The 18,871-nt window shown below is 36.9% G+C and overlaps 1 protein-coding gene across 1 annotated transcript; it reads left to right on the top strand.

Moving 5' to 3' along the window:
- The first annotated feature begins 3,599 nt into the window (after positions 1-3,599).
- On the top strand, positions 3,600-17,874 carry LOC114467810 (somatostatin receptor type 5-like). Its single transcript, XM_028454261.1, is given in 5 exon segments — positions 3,600-3,829; positions 16,165-16,407; positions 16,410-17,355; positions 17,358-17,519; positions 17,522-17,874. Coding segments are annotated over 4 exon segments (1,395 nt in total). The 5' UTR covers positions 3,600-3,829; positions 16,165-16,245; the 3' UTR covers positions 17,647-17,874.
- Positions 17,875-18,871: the final 997 nt, after the last annotated feature.

Below are 18,871 nucleotides of genomic sequence, written 5' to 3' on the forward strand. Positions count from 1 at the left end.
TGCTGATCCGAAGGCTGTTCTTATCGCCTGTAGGGAGAAACAAAGCCTTTACATCAAACAGGCAATAACAGTGTGTGACAACAGCTGCTGCTGATGTTCACATCAGCACTGATCCAACAGGGAGAGATTGAACATCTGGGGGGCGTGGCTTAAACGTCTGCAATAATCACACAAATGTGACATTTTACACAGATTGGGAACATTTGATGCCCGAAGGATGTCTGTGTTGTTTCTTTGCTGTTTAACAGTTGGAGAAAATGAATCATTTCATCACAGTGGGGCCACAAAACTGTGTTTGTTTGATGGGAGGGCCACGTGATCAACATTCATGTCAACATTTAGATTAATGAGCGAACTGAGCATTAATACAGGAAAGAACAAAGAGTTTTTATAGAAATGTGTATGTTTGTTGTTGTGCATTTCTGTTGTCCTTTTGTGTTTTTTTTCCTGAAAAACATGTTTTTTGGGATCATATTGTGTATTTGTGTTGTCATTTTGCGTTTTTTTGGAGTGAGTTTCTGTTGTCGTTTTGCTTGAGTCATTTTTTGTGTTTTTCTTGTCTTTTTGTGTACTTTTGTGTATACTATTGTCGTTTTGTCCATTTTAGGAGTAGTTTTGTGTGTTTTTGGAGTATTTTCTGTGTTTTTATCTTGTCTTTTACTGTATATTCCTGCAATGTTGTAATTCTTTGTATTTGTTTTATGTATTCTTGCTTTTGTTTTATGACACAAACTGCAAACCATAGTTGCTTGTGTATGGCGTAGTATCTACCATGCTATTGTTTCCATTGACCTGAACATCATTCTGTTTTTTATTTCATCATCTCACACAGATGACTAGATTTAATAACATAATCAATAACCCTGATACATGTAAAGCTACAAGCTTGATCGAGGTTTTCTGTTTTCATCACTGCAGAATGCACTGGATGCAAAAGACATGTTTCTCTATCTGACTCCCTTATACTTTTAATGTTCTTCCTGCAGATTTTAATGTTCTTACGGCTGATTGTAATGTTTTTACTGCTGATTTTATTGTTTTTTTCTGTTGATTTTTGATGTTTTTACTACGCCTGATTTAAATGGGCATAATGCAGATTTTAATGTTTTTACTGCTGATTTTAATGTTTTTACTGCTGATTTTAATGTTCTTACTGCTGATTTTATTGTTTTTTTCTGTTGATTTTTGATGTTTTTACTGGATATTTTAATGTTTTTACGCCTGATTTAAATGGACATAATGCTGATTTTGATGTTTTTACAGCAGATTTTGATTGAATGTTCTTATTGATTTTTAAACTGTTAAATGTTTTCTCTTGCACTTTTTAATCATGTGAGGCGCATTGAATTGCCTTCCTATTAAACTTGCCTTGCCTTGCATATAAATGTAAACATTAGGATCAATAAAGAGGAAAAAAACAATCCAACATTCTCAGACATCTTTATTCGTGGTTTTATTCCACTTCCTTTTACATCTTTCTGCAGATTCGACAAATCCCTCGAAGGATTCTTGCACTTCTTCAAATAAGTCCAACCATTCCGTTTTCATATGTATGACCTTCTCTTTATAGGGAAGTGTTTGTGTGTAGTTGTTTTTCACAAAATCCCTTTGAACTTTATAGCATGCATGACAGCCGTCAGTTCATACTTCATATATGATCCTCTGGGTGTTCTGCTAAAATGGGAAAAAGCAGGATTTATTGGTGTATATATATTGAAACTGTCCAATGCCTCTATAGAACTTAAACCTCTGGTGAATCCTAGTGGGCTTTAGCTGCTCTGAAGCTTTGTTTGGCCCTGTGTCAACATGAAACATGAGTGTGTAGCAGATCAAAGATGGTGCTTCTACTCACAATGAGATGACTCACATTTATCCTTTGGTTCAAGTTTGTCTGTGCACCATTTCCACCTCCAAATAAATGTTGTTTTCTTACGTCACACAGTAGCTCAGGGGTGTCAAAGTCATTTTTGTTTAGGGGCCAAATAAAGAGCAGTTTGATTTCAACTGTGGACCCCAGATTTTATGCAGGAAAACAAGTAATTTTAAGTGTGCACTATTGTTTGCACTTCTACATAAAACATAAAATACAAAATATGTAAAAAACCGACAATATCCAAACAATATGTGACAGATATCAGTCCAAACAGGGTCTTCACTTTTATTTCCTAAATTTTGTGACCAATACCAATCCAGGTATTTCTCAATCTTTCCATACTATCTAATGTGAACGCACTCCATACTCATTTTGACGTCAGCCTTAGTATGAGTAGTTAGTATGACATTTACAACATGTGTTCATCATGTGATCACCCAGCTGACAAACCACCTTGAGTCTCCGTGGAAAACTGTAAACTGTGTTCACGTGTGTGCGACTAATTTGTTTTTCTCAACATTGCGTCCCAGAACGTATACAACCGCTGCATCGGGGAATTGTTTCCCAGAGCTCCGACGCTCCGACGCTCCCTGCAGAGGTTTTTATCCTCAAATCTTTCACACTTTGTCTTTGGTGGTTTAACGCCTCAGAAATATTAGTTTCAATGAACTGGAAGTTTACAACCAGTTTGTTTGTGGCTGGATTTGTGAAGTAGCTGCTTTTATTCATAATGGACTCCATGTGGTTAAATCCAGGGTAAGAAGGCTAATTTTTCATAATTAATCTGTAATATAAGTGTAAAAGGCTAGTTTTTCAGAATCTGAGCTGAAAAATAGATCTGCCCACTTGGATCAATGCAAATAAAACAATTAAGTTTAGTTTAATTTAATTTCCTGAAAAAAGACGTGTGTACTCCAGTCCCAGTCGTGTTAGAACAGCCAAACACATGCAGCGCTAACGTTAACCATCGCTGTGGGCTAAAACGTTTCCTGCGGTGGCTTGTTCTTCCATCATGGCGGAAGGTCGTACATCACGTGACCTGTGAGGTCATGTGGCATGGGTCTATAGGCAAGGCAATATATTATTTATATAGCGCATTTCATACTCAAGGCAACTCAATGTGCTTTACATGATAAAACATCAATTGTTTAAAATCAATAAGAACATTTAAATCAATAAGAACATTTAAAATCATCAGTAAAATCAATTAAAATCATCAGTAAAATCATCATTACATCAATAACATGACAAAAAATCTCTCTCTCAATCATATGCAGTAGAGAAAAAAGGTTGAGAAAATGGTGTGTGGGATCAGTATTTTTGGTTAAACGCTATATTAGTATTAGTCATTATATTAGTGTTGGCTTTTATTTAGTCAAAAATTTAAAAAACATGAAACAAAAACGTGATTGTTATTATATCATTAAATCAATATATTTTTTTCTAGAAGCTGTTTTTTTTTTTTTTTTTTTTTTAAACAACAACAAACAAAAATTTGGAAAAAAATTTTTTTTTTAAGTCCATAATAAATGTTTTATTTAAAATTCTAACACTTCTCTCAAGTAAGTATTGTTTTTTTTTTTTCTTCTAAAACTGTTAAAATTAATTTTTAAGAAAAAAAAAAGTTACAATTTAATTTATTAAATGAGTCACTTAACATGCACGTGGACGCACACGCACACATGCACTGCGCAGAGGCTGTGCGCGCCCCTGTCGGCCCGTCCCTGCACTACAGCGGTGCTTTCTACCTGCGGTTCCTCCGGAGAGGGAGCGGACCCTGCGCGGTGACGCAGCGGGCGGAGGAGCCCGGATCCGGGTAGAGACGCCGCCTGAGCACCGGGGGAGTGAAGCTGACGGAGCAGCCGGAGGAGGATGAGGGACACACGGAGTCATTTCAGTCCAGCACAGATTCCTCCGAGGCTCGGACACCGAGGAGAAAGTGACGGTTCACCGGCGGTAGTTGGAGCTTTGACGCCTGCTGCTTTGCTTTATTTCCCTTTAGACAATAAGAAGAGAAACAAAAACCTAAACTGATAAAAAGATGATAAATCACACACAGGCGGGAAAATAATGTGCAACATGTCTGAGAGGATGAATTAATGACAGCAACATGCAGAAATGTTTAATCAACCATAAATCATCAAATATCTACAAAATGTGGCATCTAAGTTTCCACCCTTGACATCTAATAAATAAGGAAATAAACTAAGATTATGAAGCTTTTTAATATTACCTTATATGCAACTTTATTACTATATTTTTTGGTTAGTTATTCCTCAAACTCAAAATGCTTTAATTACATTTTTAATAAATGAAATAAAATGCTACATACTGCATGAAGCCAGTTTGACTGAAAATATAAATACAAAATGGGTTCTTTGTGATTTTTTTAAAAGCATAAAGATGAAATGTCGAGAATTTTGAGAATAAAGTTGAAATAAAATGTCAGATTAAAGTGGAAAAGACGAGAAATAAAAGTCAAAGTTTTGCTAATAAAGTCAAATTTACGGAAGCTGACGAGGGCCAATTCATCATATGCTGTGTATCAATGACTATAATGACTTAATTTGAAGTAAACTATACTTCAAATTAGAGCTGGGCAATATATCGGGCAATATATTGTGATTCAACATATATCTATTTTATTTATATATGTGTGTGTGTGTGTATACAAATATTATATATATATATGTGATATTGTATTTCTCTATATCGCCTAAATAGAAAACTTGATATATCTGATCTCAATATGTCGCCCACCTCTACTGTGTTGCTTATATCAATATATATCTAAAAAAAAAATGACCTTTTTTTATTCATACATTCACACAGTACAAATCACATCATACAATTATTTAATACTATTCATAGAGTACAGTCAAATAGTGTCCTTCTTTAAAACTTTAACATATTTCTGAAATATATAATTTTAAAGCTTATTTTGTATTAAAATACTCGTTTTAGGAGTCGCTGCTTTCGCTACTTCTCAGAACAGCATGAAAAGCACATTTAGATGGATTTATGAGTGCGTCCTAACCCAAATCTACCCCTAAACGAGACACACTACAGAACTCACTCACACGTGCTGTCCCTTAGAGGAGAAAAGACTAAAGTGGCACATATTGTGCAGCTGTTTGTCAATAAATGTGCTTATAAGTCATTTTTCTTATCAACAAATTTAACCCAGAATTGTCTTTCTGGTAAGACTTTATTAAAATATTGAGATTTATATTGTATATCGAAATATGAGTTTTGTTCCGTATTGCCCATCCCTACGTCAAAGTCGGGTTTAAAAACAGAGATGATTTCTCTTTTAGTTCATACTGCGTTGTAATCTCTTGAAGGACAATAATTTAATCTGTTCAGAAGGAAAAACCAGTGAAGTTTGGAAGAGGTCGATTATTTAGTCCGTCTGTGGCTATTGAGGAGCTACGGAAACTGCTGTCGTTTATGGTAAATTGGCCCTAGACAGCTTCCGTAGATTTGACTACTTTGTCTACTTTGTTCTTGAAACTTCAACTTTAATCTTATTTACCCAAAAAAAATATTTTCTCCATAAAAATTGGCCCTAATCCACTTCTGTAGTATTCTGCATTTCAGATTTCAGTGCAAAAACATGCACGATCCTACAGAGTGTGTGTGCGTGCGTGTGTGTGTGTACTGGATGTGTTATGAGATGTGATGCTGGTTCACATTTTGTTTTGCTTATTGAGTATAGAATGCTAAAATATGTATATCTTCATGTCATTGAAGCCAAATGACTGTTTTTTTGTTGTTGTTTTGTCTTTTTTTTTAGAGTTGTTGTCATTTTGAGTTCATAGTTGTTTTTGAGGGTTTTTTTGGAGCAACTTTGTGTATTTTTGTTTGTTTCTGGAGTTGTATCGTACATTTTCTTGTCATTTTGCATGTTATTGTTTTGTGTTGCTTTTGGAGTAAAATTGTGAATTTTTGTTATCAATTTGTATATTTTTCTATTTTGTGTGTTGTGATTCAGTTTTGTGTTTTCAGTGTCATTTTGGAAAGTTTTCAGTTAATTGGTAGTCATCATTTGTGTTTTTGGCATAATTTTGTGTATTTTTCTGTAATTTAATGTGTTTGTTATTTTGTTTATTTTTGCTTTGTGTATCTTTCTGACATTAATACAGGAAAGTGCAATTTTGTATATTCTTCTGTAATTTTTATTCTGATGCTTTTTGTGTTTTTTTGTCCTTTTGTGTATTTTCTGTAATTTTATATGTTTGTCAGAATAATCTTATTGATTTTGCCTTTTTTTGTCATTTTGTGCGTTCACTTTGCGGACTGCACATAACCGACCGAGGGCCCCATGTGGGGCCACTGGCCTGCAGTTGGCCGTGTCTGCTGTAAAGTGTCCTCCATCCACCTCAAAAAAAATTCCTTTTTAAGGATAAACCTCATGATTTCCATTTGTTGCCTTTTCCTCCTCTAACAATTAACGAGACTTTATTGTTCCTATAAATCAAAATTTACACTGTAACCGACAGAAATATCCTTCAGTTTTTCCACTGAGTTTTACCAGAATCTCACATTTGTCTGTGAATAACTGTTTTACAATGAGCTGCTGTGCAAACTAAATCTACCTTTGATTAAAGTTACCTTGGACTCCTCCACAGCTTCGACAGAAGAATACGAGCAACAGTTAAAAAGTAAAAAAAGTCAAATGTGCGGGGGTGGCAGAAGTGGCTCTTGCACACTATCGGTCGTGGATGCACTGGCCTAGGGCTGTGGGGATAAGCTCGTATTGGGCCAAATATTAGTTTTAGGTTTAAGTACTCACCCCTTCCCTCTGTTCACAGCCACCATCATTATAAGAGTAACTAAACCCCAAACACACTTTGTTCTGCTAAACACAAATGTATTTGGGTATTAAGTAGTGCTGTTTATTAAACATAGTCCCACTCCTCACATCTTAGTAAAAGCTTTTTGATTTTGCATATTTAGTTGTAAATTGTCAGATATACTGGCCTCTATTGGTTGACCGGCTGCCTGAGTGGGTCTTGATTATGGGCGTGACTCCTGAGACGGATTCTTTAGATTCCCTTGCATCATCACACTTTCACTTTTGGCCCCGCCCTCCTCCTGTAAAAGCTGAGAGGAGGGAGAAGGTTTTCCTCCAATCACAGCCCTCAGTGAGCATTGATTGACAGCCAATGATGACGTCTACTGTGTTGAGTGTGAGGGAGCCGCTGTAGCATTGATGTTTTTGACTCTGTGCTCCTATAAAGTGCAGATTCTGCGCTAATCAGAGTTTTTATCAAGCTATGTCTGTATGTACAGACACATCATGTGTGTATTCCGTCTGTCTCTGTGTGTGTGTGCGTGAGGTGGTGGGAGAGTGGGGCTGTGTGTGAGCTTCACGTCGTGATTGAGTGTGGATGTGGTTGTAGTGACACATCTCAGCTGTGAACTCGTGTGTGTGTGTGTGTGTGTGTGTGTGTGTGTGCGTGTGTAAATACACATCAAGGCAAACACAGAAAGTCTTCCTCAGGCTGTCTGGACTGTTAACTCTATTCTTCTCAGTTGCACTTTGACACGCCTGCACATTGTTTACATTTCTCTATATTTTTACATTTTTGTACATCAGTAATCCTTTTTTAAATTATTTTAACAATACTATTTTACTGGTTCTTGGTCACTTTACACACTGACACTTTACACTTTATAGTTTATAGTATTCTATTATATATTTTGTACATTCAAATAACAAAAAACATTTTTTACATTATATTGTATTTTACTGTATATATATATGTTACTAAGTGAATGTTTATTGTTACTGTATGGCCAGGCGGAACAGTCTTTTTCATTTCACTGCACATCTGTATGAGCATGTGACAAATAGACCCATGTCATGTGACATACTAAATTAGGTGCATGCACGTGCAGGCTCGGTGCAAAACAGAAAAGTAAAAAAAAAGTCAAAATCAGCCAGTTTATGATAGAAATAAACAGCATAAAGCCACTATTTTTCTGCTGAATACTAATGTATTTGTGTATTGTAAGGAGTGCTGATAATTGATCCTGGTCCAACTTTCAACAATATTTCAATTTGTCATATTTAGTTGTAAAATGTCAGAGTGACTGCCCTCTATGGGTTGAAACCGGGCTATTACAATTGATTTTTGCTATTGGCTGAGAACAAGATCATGTGACATTTTGGGATCATCTTGCGTCACAAAAAAGCTAACTGTTAACTCCGCCCCTTTTACAAAAACTACCACCTGTGGGCTCTACAGTCAGTGGTGAGTAGGTGGGATTGAGATCAGAGTGAATAGAGGTATATTGAGTAGCTAGTTAGCTTAGCATAGATTGTTGATTGGAGATTTTATAGTATAGACTGGGCGTGGCTTAACTGCTCAGGAGCAATTTTTCCAACTACAATTCAATTACAAGCATTTTTCATCCTCAGAACGTCAATTACAATTACGTTCTCAATCACTAAAGTTAAATTACAATTAATCACAATTACTGAGCCTTAAATAAATAACCTAATAAAAGTTAGCCTTTCTCTTGTGTTAGCTTTCTGTTAGCATCTCTTATTAAATCTGGTCCTAAATCAGCTGTAAAATACACTAAAAACAAATATCTATCATCTGATTGATTTCCAATCTATTGGTTACCTTGGTAGGTTTCCTAATCAATGAAAATATAGGTTTTCATATTTCTGGTTTGGGCGTCTGAGCCTTTTTTGTGTCAGTATAGCCCTGGATTAATTTTTTTTAATGGTAAAATGTGGGAAAGTTTCATTTGAAACACATTTTAACAATTATTAACTACATACTGTATGTGTAGAACTGTACATAGAACTGCAACATGGATCCACAGTTTTGCGTTCAATTATAATTGCCTTTTTTTTTAATAGAATTGTAATTATCAATTACGCAATTACAATTATAATTGAGCCCAACCCTGACATTGCCCTCTATTTTTATACTCTCCCTTTGATCATTTGTTTCTTACCCTTCCTTATGGAGGGCTGGTGATGGTCACAATTACGCAATAAAATAAATTCATTTATTTAGTTGCAATAACAAAACATGCATTTCCGTCTTAAATAGATTATACTACATGTAGTGTTGACCTTTGACAGCATGTGCAGACAAAGTAAAAAAAAAAAAAAAAAACAGACAAAGAAAAAGAGGATTGAACTGTTCCTGTTCTTAGTTACAAACATATGAATAATAGATCTGTTCATGTCTTTTGTCATTTCCCTCCATCAGTGCAGACTAGAGAATGATTGATTGTATAGAACCTGTACGAGGCGTATATATATATAATAATATATATATATATATATATATACAGGTGACAGACAATGACTACATTTATTTTATTTATTCATTATTTAATTTGAGGAAATTCAATCAAATAATTTTTGGAAAAGTGAGTTTTCTTTCAACAATTTGAGAGTAAAAATGATTTCCATCGTGTTATACTATACATCACATGCATGGGAACATTGTGGACCCCTGAAAATATTGTAGTTTCAGTGAATTTGTGACAAATTCAATGAAACTCAACTTAAATAATTGTAAAGTTCTTTTTCCAAAGTTGTACTTCTGTTGAAATGTGTTTTTTATATTTGTATTGATAATTATTCTCAATATCTGCTTCATTTCAATAAATTATTCACATGAAAAGTTTTTTTTTTTTATATTGCCAAAAGTTTCTAGCTTAGGTTCCCGTTTGCCCCTTTGCAATCCTACTGAGATATCACGACTACATTATTTGGTCAATGACACTGTTTCCTCTGCCATCGTTGCAGCTCTGCTCTCTTATTAATGAGGGAAAGGACTGACTTCATGTCATTCTTATGCAGATATTTAATGTTATCTTTGAGGATTGCTTCCTCCTCCTCCTCCTCCTCATCATCATCGTCGTCGTCGTCTCAAACATTTTCATTTACGAGAGCAACAGGTGGTGTGAATATAAATGAAGGAGGGAAGCAGTTGGATGGTTTACGATGCAAACTGTTCATTTAATGACAAACTCACTCTGTTTCTACATATAATTCACTGTTACAAAATACACAGAAAACTAAATCCAAACCTTTATAATCTAACCTGTCGTTCCTCTGACAAATTTGGTAATAAATCTCACTTCACTTTTAATGAGACCCCTGAACATGTTATATTTGCATAAATGTTATATTTCATGTATTAATATCTTCATTATTTCATTAGATTTCTGTCAAAATGTCATCATCATACAATGATAATAACTTCATTTTTATATAGTGTTTTTCTAAAAACTCAGACACTTTACAATGAAAGTACTTTTTAATAAATTTTCTCTCAAATTTTGCATGATTTTTTGTTAATTGTGTGCATTTTTGTTTTCGTTGAATATATTTTTCTGGTTTTTGTCATTTTCTGTGTTTACTTCGGGGGCCACATTTGGGCACTGGGCCAATCGTTGCTCGTGTCTGCACTGGAGTTTATTTCATTAGGTTTCTGTCAAAACTTCATTTTCATAATAATAATATTATCTACATTTTTTTATTGCACTTTTAAAAACAAAAATAAAGATACTTTACAATGAAAGTACAGATGATAAAAAGACCATGACAGTTTTAAGAGCTATTGTTACATTAAAAGTCATATGATAAGTAGTTTTAGCAGTTAAAAGTAAGTCTGAATATTTATAACTATAGTTATTCAGTTATTATATTTATAACTGAATAATTAGATGTTTTTTCTTTCTTTCTTTTTTATTTCACTTTTAAAAAATGATAATTTTCCTGACAGTCAGCAGGCATTTTATTTAAATCTGAATTTATTTATTTTTTAATTCTCTTTGTTTGTTTTTCTTTAGTTTTATGTAATGTTCTGAGTCAGATTGAAATTTACATGCAAATCTTTCTGTTCACAATGTTGTAGGTTTTCTCACTGATTAAAAACGTCATGACTTTCTACGTTGTAGAAGAAAAGTTCTGATTAAAACTCACTAATCTATGTTATTTTTCTTCCATCGTCAAAATGTTTCATTCACTTTAAAGTGTTTGCAAACATACGGTTTTTACTTTTACTTCATGGTTTAGTCATTTGTCACAGACGTATAAATAATAGATCTGTTTTTGTCCTCTGCTACAGACGTGTAAACAATAGATCTGTTCCTGTATTCTGCTACAGATATATGAAGAATAGATCTCTTCATGTGCTTTGTTACAGATATATGAAAAATAGGTCTGTTCCTGCCCTCTGCTACAGACGTATAAAGAATAAATCTGTTCTTATCATTTCTTACAGATGTATAAAGAATAGATCTGTTCCTGTCCTTTGCTACAGACATGTAAAGAACAAATCTGATGCCCTCCTTTGTTACAGATGTATAAAGAATAGATCTGTTCCTGTACTTTGCTACAGACATGTAAAGAATAGATCTGTTCCCATCCTTTGTTATAGACATATAGGAATAGATCTGTTCCTGTACTTTGTTACAGACATGTAAAGAATAGATCTGTTCCTGTACTTTGCTACAGACATCTAAATAATAAATCTGTTCCCATACTGTGCTACAGACATACCTTTGTTACAGACATGTAACGAATAGATCTGTTTCCGTCTTTTACAGACGTAAAATGAATACATCTGTTCCAATCCTTTGTTACAGATGTATGAAGACTAGATCTGTTTCCGCCCTTTGTTCCAGACATATAAAGAATAGATTGTCAGTCTTTTGTTCAAATCTCCCGTAGAACACAGCAGGAGGTTCTACATCTCATTAGAGTCTAGAAAAAAAGCTCTGATTGGCCCCTCACACACCTTTACCTCAGCTCAATGATTTCACTGTCAATTTGTAAAAAGGAAGAAAAAAGCTCCTATTTTTGAAGATAATCTCTTTTTTAAGTCTTTATTTTCTAATATTCACAATTTTACAACTGAAAGTGCATCTGATCAACAAACATTTCCCAAACTATTTATTCAAACAAATCGAGCAAGATAATGATGAAAGAAAAAAGTTAACCAAAGACAGGTCAGTGACCCACGTGTTGAAAAGCTTTACTGTATAGCTGTGTTGTTGATGCGTGGGGTCGATCAGCAGCTGAAATGCCAACACGGTGAGTTTAAAGGTCAACGTCTCTGACAGCTTCAGAGCATCATTAGAGGGAGAACAACCACCGCAGTCAAACCCTGGAGAGGGTCACATGATCAATATTCATGTCAGCATTTATAATAAACATCAATAGGAGCATTAATGCAGAGTTTGGATTCATTTTTATGTGTTTTTGTTGTGGTTCTATATATTTTTTTGATGTTTTAGGAGTCAAATTGTGTGATTTTGGATTTTATTTTTATTTTTGCTGTAATTTTTTTAAAAACATTTTTTGTGTATTTTTGTGTGGTAAAGTTTTTGGATAGTGTTTTGTAATTTTTGGGGGTTAATTTTGTTTATTTTTGTTGTTTCTTAATGAATTTTGGTTGTCCTTTTTCAATCACATTTCTCTTTTTTTGGTATGTTTTTGGTTTAACTGTGGTATTTTTGTTGTCGTTTGATCAATTTTTATTCTCTTTTATGTTTCTATGTTTTTGTGTCAGTTTGTGTCTTTTTTTGTCATTTGCCTATGTTTCCTGTTATTTTTTTTCGTGTCCTTTTTCAATAATTCTTCTTTCATTACCGTTTTTTTGGTTGCACGCTTGCCATACCTTGTTCGCATAGGAGTTGCTTGTTGGGTTTCCTCCTCCTCCGAGTCTATTGCAAGCACTAATGACACATATGGTCATCTCATAGGGACAATGTCAACGATGTGCAGTTGACCTTTTCTGGAGCCAAATGTCAAGGAGTGTCATAAAACCAAAATTGTTAATATCTCTATGAATATTTATTGTTCAATGCTTACATTCATGATAAGCTCATCTCAAGCGAGTATTTAATTTCATAGGACTGAAGCTGTACGACCCCAGTAAAACGATGGTTGGGGTCAAAGTTTAAAAAACTTTTTTCCCGATAACTTGGCCACAAATTGAGATCCAGTGTTCAGACTGGTACCATTGAACAACATTTCCTTTCAATGTGTGACCTTGACCTTCGCTCAAAGTCATATTTAAGGTCAAGGTCAGTCTTCTGTTTTTTCTGCATTATTACTATTATTAACAAATTTGTCGACAAATCCAGATACAGGTTGAAATTTTTGCCATTTTTTTTAAATTTTCAATTGCCAAATACGCATTTGCCTTGCGAATACAGGTCTTGCCTAGTTATTGTTATTATTAGTAGTTATGGTATTTGTTGGAAACATATTGTTCCAACAGAAAATTTGCTTTAAATTAAAGATTTATTGATAGAAAACATATTGTATATCACGTCACACAAACATGTTTTTTATCATGCGTACATTGAAAGCGTCACTATGTCGGGGTCTTTGTTGTTTGTGAGAAGAGTTTTTCCTGAAGTTGTCGCTGAGCGCTGCTGTGAAACTATCTGATTAAAAACTAATCTGATTACCGGAGCTTAACATGCTTAATGTGTGCAAACTGAAGGACTTACTGTTCGATATTAAATTATAGAAACATGTCCAAGTGTGGATGGTTGAAAAGTGGTCGTAAGTAATTCTTTCCTCCATCATGGAATCTATCGTAACGCTCTCAGGGAAGAAGAAGCCGTGTTTGTTTGATTTGCTTTGATTTATGACCCTCATCTCCCGCTTTTCTCCTCCTCTGGTTGCCATGGCAGCCAGATGTGGCAAATTGAAGGCGAAGCGACCGTAATGAGACAGAAATTAGGGGAATTGAAAAATGTGTCCGTCTCATGAAGCAATGCTGCCGCAGTATTTTTCCCCCTGTGCGTTTCTCCTAATTGTCTGTTTTTCCTCTGCAAGTCCTTTAGTCAATGACTGGACAACCACTCAGTTTGTGTTTTACTCTCATACCTGTTCACTGTCTAGACTTCCAACCTTTATTCCATCCACCTGCTTTAAAATGGTGGCAGAAATATAGTCATTAGGCACTTTTAAGTTGTAGATTTCACTTTGGGATTTTTTCACTAAATCACAAACAGTAAAACTTGAAATAAATCAAAAAAAATACTCATAATATTTCCTGGTAGTTATCTTGTTTTGTCTTCATTTTATGGTGATTTTAGATCACATTTGTCAATAGGGGCCAAATCTGGCCCTTTAAAGCATCCAATTCGGCTCGCAGGAGAAAGTAAAAATGAAAACACGAATCATTGTGTAAATGAAACAACAATATTTACAGTTTTCCCGGTGTTTATATCGCATGATAGCAATCATTTTAAATGTTGAAAAAAGTCCAAATTCTTATAAAATTCTACAATTTTCCTTAAATTACGACATACTATTTCTCTTAATTAAATAGAAGTTGGTCATAAAATGTAGGAAATTTAAAATGAAGATCCTACTTGGACTGATATCTGTCACTTATTGCTTGGATATGGTCAGTTTCTTACATAATTTGTCATTTATGTATACGTAGATGCACAAACTAGGGCACAATCATTTTGAAATTACTTGTTTTCTCGCAAAAAACCTGTGGCCCTCTTGCGATCAAGCTGCTCCAAATTTGGCCCCTGAACTAGAATGAGTTTGACGCCCCTGTTTCAGCTGATGTCTCTGGATCAATGATGGTGCATTTCCGATACATTTGATATGAGCATGAAATCCCCTCTCTCCTCCCTACTGTTGCTAATCCTTGTACGCCGCCTAATGCTAGCTAGCACTCTTAGCTCAGCTCAGCTAACGACAACAAAAAAAGCGATGACATTTTCATGTATTTCATCACCAAAAATGACAGCCCAGTCTCAATAAAAGGCTCAGACGCTTGCACCAAAAATATTAATACCAATATTTTCATGGACAAGGAAACCTAACAAGGTAACCAATAGATATGACAATCAAATTAGATGATAGATAATATTTTTTAATGTATTTAACAGATGATCTAGGAGATGCTAACAGAAAGCTAACACAAGAGGAAGGTTATGTTTTATGGGAAAGGCTCAGTAATTGTGATTAATTAAAATGTAACTTTAAGAATTGAGAAGGTAATTGTAATTGACTTTCAGGGTAAAATAATCATTGTAATTTCAATTGTAATTGTAAAAAAAAATACTGGTCACAGTAATCGTGAATGAGTTGTAATTGAACATGGATAATTGAATATGTAATATAATGAACAATGTAATAGACTCCAAGCCTGGTGCATGCACACAGTATCCGAGACCAAGGCTGTGTTAGAAATGGTACACTCTGTACTATACACTACAAACTCAATGAGTATATACAGCACTCAAGATGCATTTGGAACTTACAACAATAAAAACCTGAAGCACACTGAGCCTTAATAGCGTTGTCGATTCTCCTCCTTTGAAAGGTTTGTTTACATCGTTCTTTATTCTGGTGGAGGTACTTTTATTTTCCTGTGATTACAGAAATGTGTCAAAACATGTTGAATATCTATCCTCCTCGCAGAGCTTCAGGTCAGTGTAATTTCACTGTGAATGGCTGTTGGAGGCGTCACTCATTGTCACACAGCCGTGACTTTAGACTGGAGTGGAAAATGCACATCAATATTGATTATACAGATTAAATATGATGAAATGACACTGATTAGTGTCCAAGGCCCATTTCTGAAATGTTGGCATTTTCACTTTACCTTTTATTCTCTCTTTACGCTCATTGGTTTTCTATTGGTCTATTTAATCTATTCTATAGTGAGAAGAAAACAGTGATGTGCAGCTCCAGCCATCAAAGCAACCTGATTAGTCTTATTCATGGCACCAGCTGAAATAATCTAAAGTTTTCTTGGTAAATTAGACTCGTCAATCTTTCTGAGGGGCCGAAGTATAAGCTGTGATGACTCTCAGAGTTTGACGTGCTCGAGTATAAAAAGTGGATGGATGAATGGACACGGTGAGGAATTCCAGGACGCTTTTATCCAAAGCGACGTACAACTTGAGCAGTTCGGGTTACGAGACATGCTTGACGTCCCACAGTGATGGCCCAGGTTGGACCATTGACCCTCCGATTACAAGCCAGCTTCCTTAACCGGTTTAGTCCTGGACGTACAACTCAACTATAACGAAAGGATGTAATTGTTACAAAGGCAGCAGGAAGTAGCCTAGAGCAGTGCCTTAAGTAGACATCCAATCAAGGCAGTCTTACTCTTCTCAAAAGCTCAGGAGCTTCAGTCATGTTCTGTTTTTGGAATGAAAATCATCTTAGTCATAAATGATCTTTTACATGAAGTTATGCCTTGAGTTGTTCATCTTTGTTTCAACCGAGTTACTGACTTGTTTCTCCTCCCACAGAGCAGATGGGCGAGAGCTGAGGTGACAGAAAGCTGTGACATCGTGACGAGAACTTCACCGCTGAGGTCTCACCTGGCAGACGGGAGATGGCGGCTGAGTCGTGGGAGAACGGCAGCTCTGCCAGCCCCTCGCCGGCCCTCCCGCTGTTCCTTCCCATGTTCAACGACAGCGAGCTGAACGAGACGCTCTTCAACTCAACCAATTCCACCGTCCTGGACGTCTCCTCGGGTCCCAGTGTCGCTGGAGTTTCTCATTCCCGCTCATTTACATCATCGTTTGTGTTATCGGACTTGGCGGCAACACTTTAGTGATTCACATCGTGCTGCACTACTCCAAGATTGAGTCCGTAACAAACATATACATTCTTAATCTGGCCATCGCTGACGAGCTCTTCATGCTGGGTTTGCCCTTCCTGGCGGTCCAGAACACGCTTCAGTCGTGGCCTTTTGGATCCTTCATGTGTCGCCTCGTCATGACCGTCGACTCCATCAACCAGTTCACCAGCATCTTCTGCCTGACAGTGATGAGCATCGACCGCTACCTCGCTGTTGTCCACCCTATACGCTCCTCAAAGTGGCGACGCCCTCAGGTGGCTAAAGTGGTGAACGTTACCGTATGGGCGTTGTCTTTTCTGGTTGTTCTGCCAGTGGTAATCTTCGCCAACATCCAGAAGGAGGGAGGAACTTGTAACATTGCGTGGCCGCAGCCCGCCAACGTCTGGAGTGTTGCTTTCATCATCTACACCTCCACCGTTGGCTTCTTCTGCCCTCTGCTCATCATCTGCCTCTGCTACCTGCTCATTGTCTTCAAAATACGCAGCTCTGGGAAGAAAGTTCACGCCACGTCGACCAAGCGACGAAAGTCGGAACGCAAAGTGACGCGCATGGTTGTGATTGTGGTCGCCGTGTTCGTCTTCTGCTGGCTTCCATTCTACGCCCTCAACATCATCAATCTGCTAATGTCCCTGCCGTCAGAGTACCAGGGCCTTTACTACTTTGTTGTGGTTCTCGGCTATGCTAACAGCTGCGCTAACCCAATCGTCTACGGCTTCTTGTCTGACAACTTCAAGAGGGGTTTCCGAAAGGCACTCTGCCGCTCCACGAGGAAGATCGATAATTACGATGCAACTGAGCAGCAGCAGGAGCGCCAGGATGAGAGCCGACGAGCTTTGATGCCAAGGGAGAGCCTGAGGCGAGTCTGTCCAGGCAAGACGATGACGATGACGATGAAGACATCTCGGAGATGACGGAAATCTACAGGATTGCACAGAACGGAAAACAGCAGCTTTCAGCCCACAGCTTGGAGCCGCTCCTCCCTGAAGCGGCGACCCAAGACTGCGACACGAGGAGTGAAGGGAAAAGACTCTGAGGCGCGAAGCCTCAACTAACATCCCTCCACTTCAAAATGGAGCCAAAAACTGCATCAATAACACTCTCCCAGAGGAAAACCCCGACCAGAACGCCTCACTGGAGATTAGCTACTTATAATGTAGACCAAGAACCACAAGCACACGAAGCAGCAGCAGCAGGAACATCAGGACGAAAGCCGGCGAGCTGTAAGCCCAGGGTGAGCCTGAGGTGGACGACGATGATGGAGAGGACAGTGGCCATGGTTACATGATGTTTTTTTAATTCGGAATTAGTTATTTGGAATTAAATCATTCAGAATTAAAATGTTCTGCTTTTAATTCTGAATTGAGGTTTACATGGAAAACAGGTTTATTCAGCTTTATTCAATTCCGCTTTCAGTCTAGGGGTTGGGAAGGCTCGGATAGGACAGGGGGTGAACGTATCACGTCTATCGGGAAAAAAACACACACAAACCTTTTATTTTTGGCTACAACAAAGACCACATGAGGACTGTTTTCGCCTTTATTTGATTGTAGTTTTGAAGCAGCAGCTCGACAATAACACACTTGCTCTGGCGGACCAGAAGAGAGATGGGAACTAATCAACAATAAATAAAGCCCAGTAAAACTCGGAAAACAATAACCAGGAATAAATAATAGCTTCCTGGTAAAGATAGTAGCTCTAACAACCAGCACAATGATAAACCTGGTGATATTATAGCCTGTGAATGCAGTATGGGGACGCATATACTCCATTTCCGGGTTTTAGTATCGCCCGTCCGGTGAAGCCAGCTTCATTTGCCGATATCCGTGTGAATGTCCGCATGTTTATGCTTCCGTCAATCCACTTGTTTCATATATCCATGTATTCTAAGGCTCTTATTAAATAAATAGTTTTGGCTCTAGTGTGGGCGGTCATCTAGGATTGTGTCGTCACCAGCGCGTCATCGCATCAAGTCGCACACAACGACCGGAATTAAATTAAAGCAGAATTAAGTGTTTACAAGATAGAGGAATTATTTAATTTGAAATTAAAAGCAGAATAAACCAGCCGCCTAATGTGGATTTAAGTTTAATTCGGAATTAAATTTGCATTAGGAATTAAGTATTTACAAGGTCAGTTTCAAGAATTTTTTACTTTTATTCTGATTTGAAGAGGAATTAAAGCTCCCATGTAAACGTGGCCAATGACGGAGAGGACGGCGATGGTGGAGATCCCTCAGAGACAACAAGGTCTAGAACGCCTGGAAAGCTCAGAAAGTCCAAACAAAGTCAACTAAGCAAAGAAAGTCCGAGGTGCAAAGAAAGTCCGAGGTGCAAGAACGCGAATGCTTGTGATTGCTGTCGCTGTGTTCGTCTTCTAC

Source organism: Gouania willdenowi, chromosome 8 (assembly GCF_900634775.1).
Source record: "Gouania willdenowi chromosome 8, fGouWil2.1, whole genome shotgun sequence".
NCBI lineage: Eukaryota > Metazoa > Chordata > Actinopteri > Blenniiformes > Gobiesocidae > Gouania > Gouania willdenowi.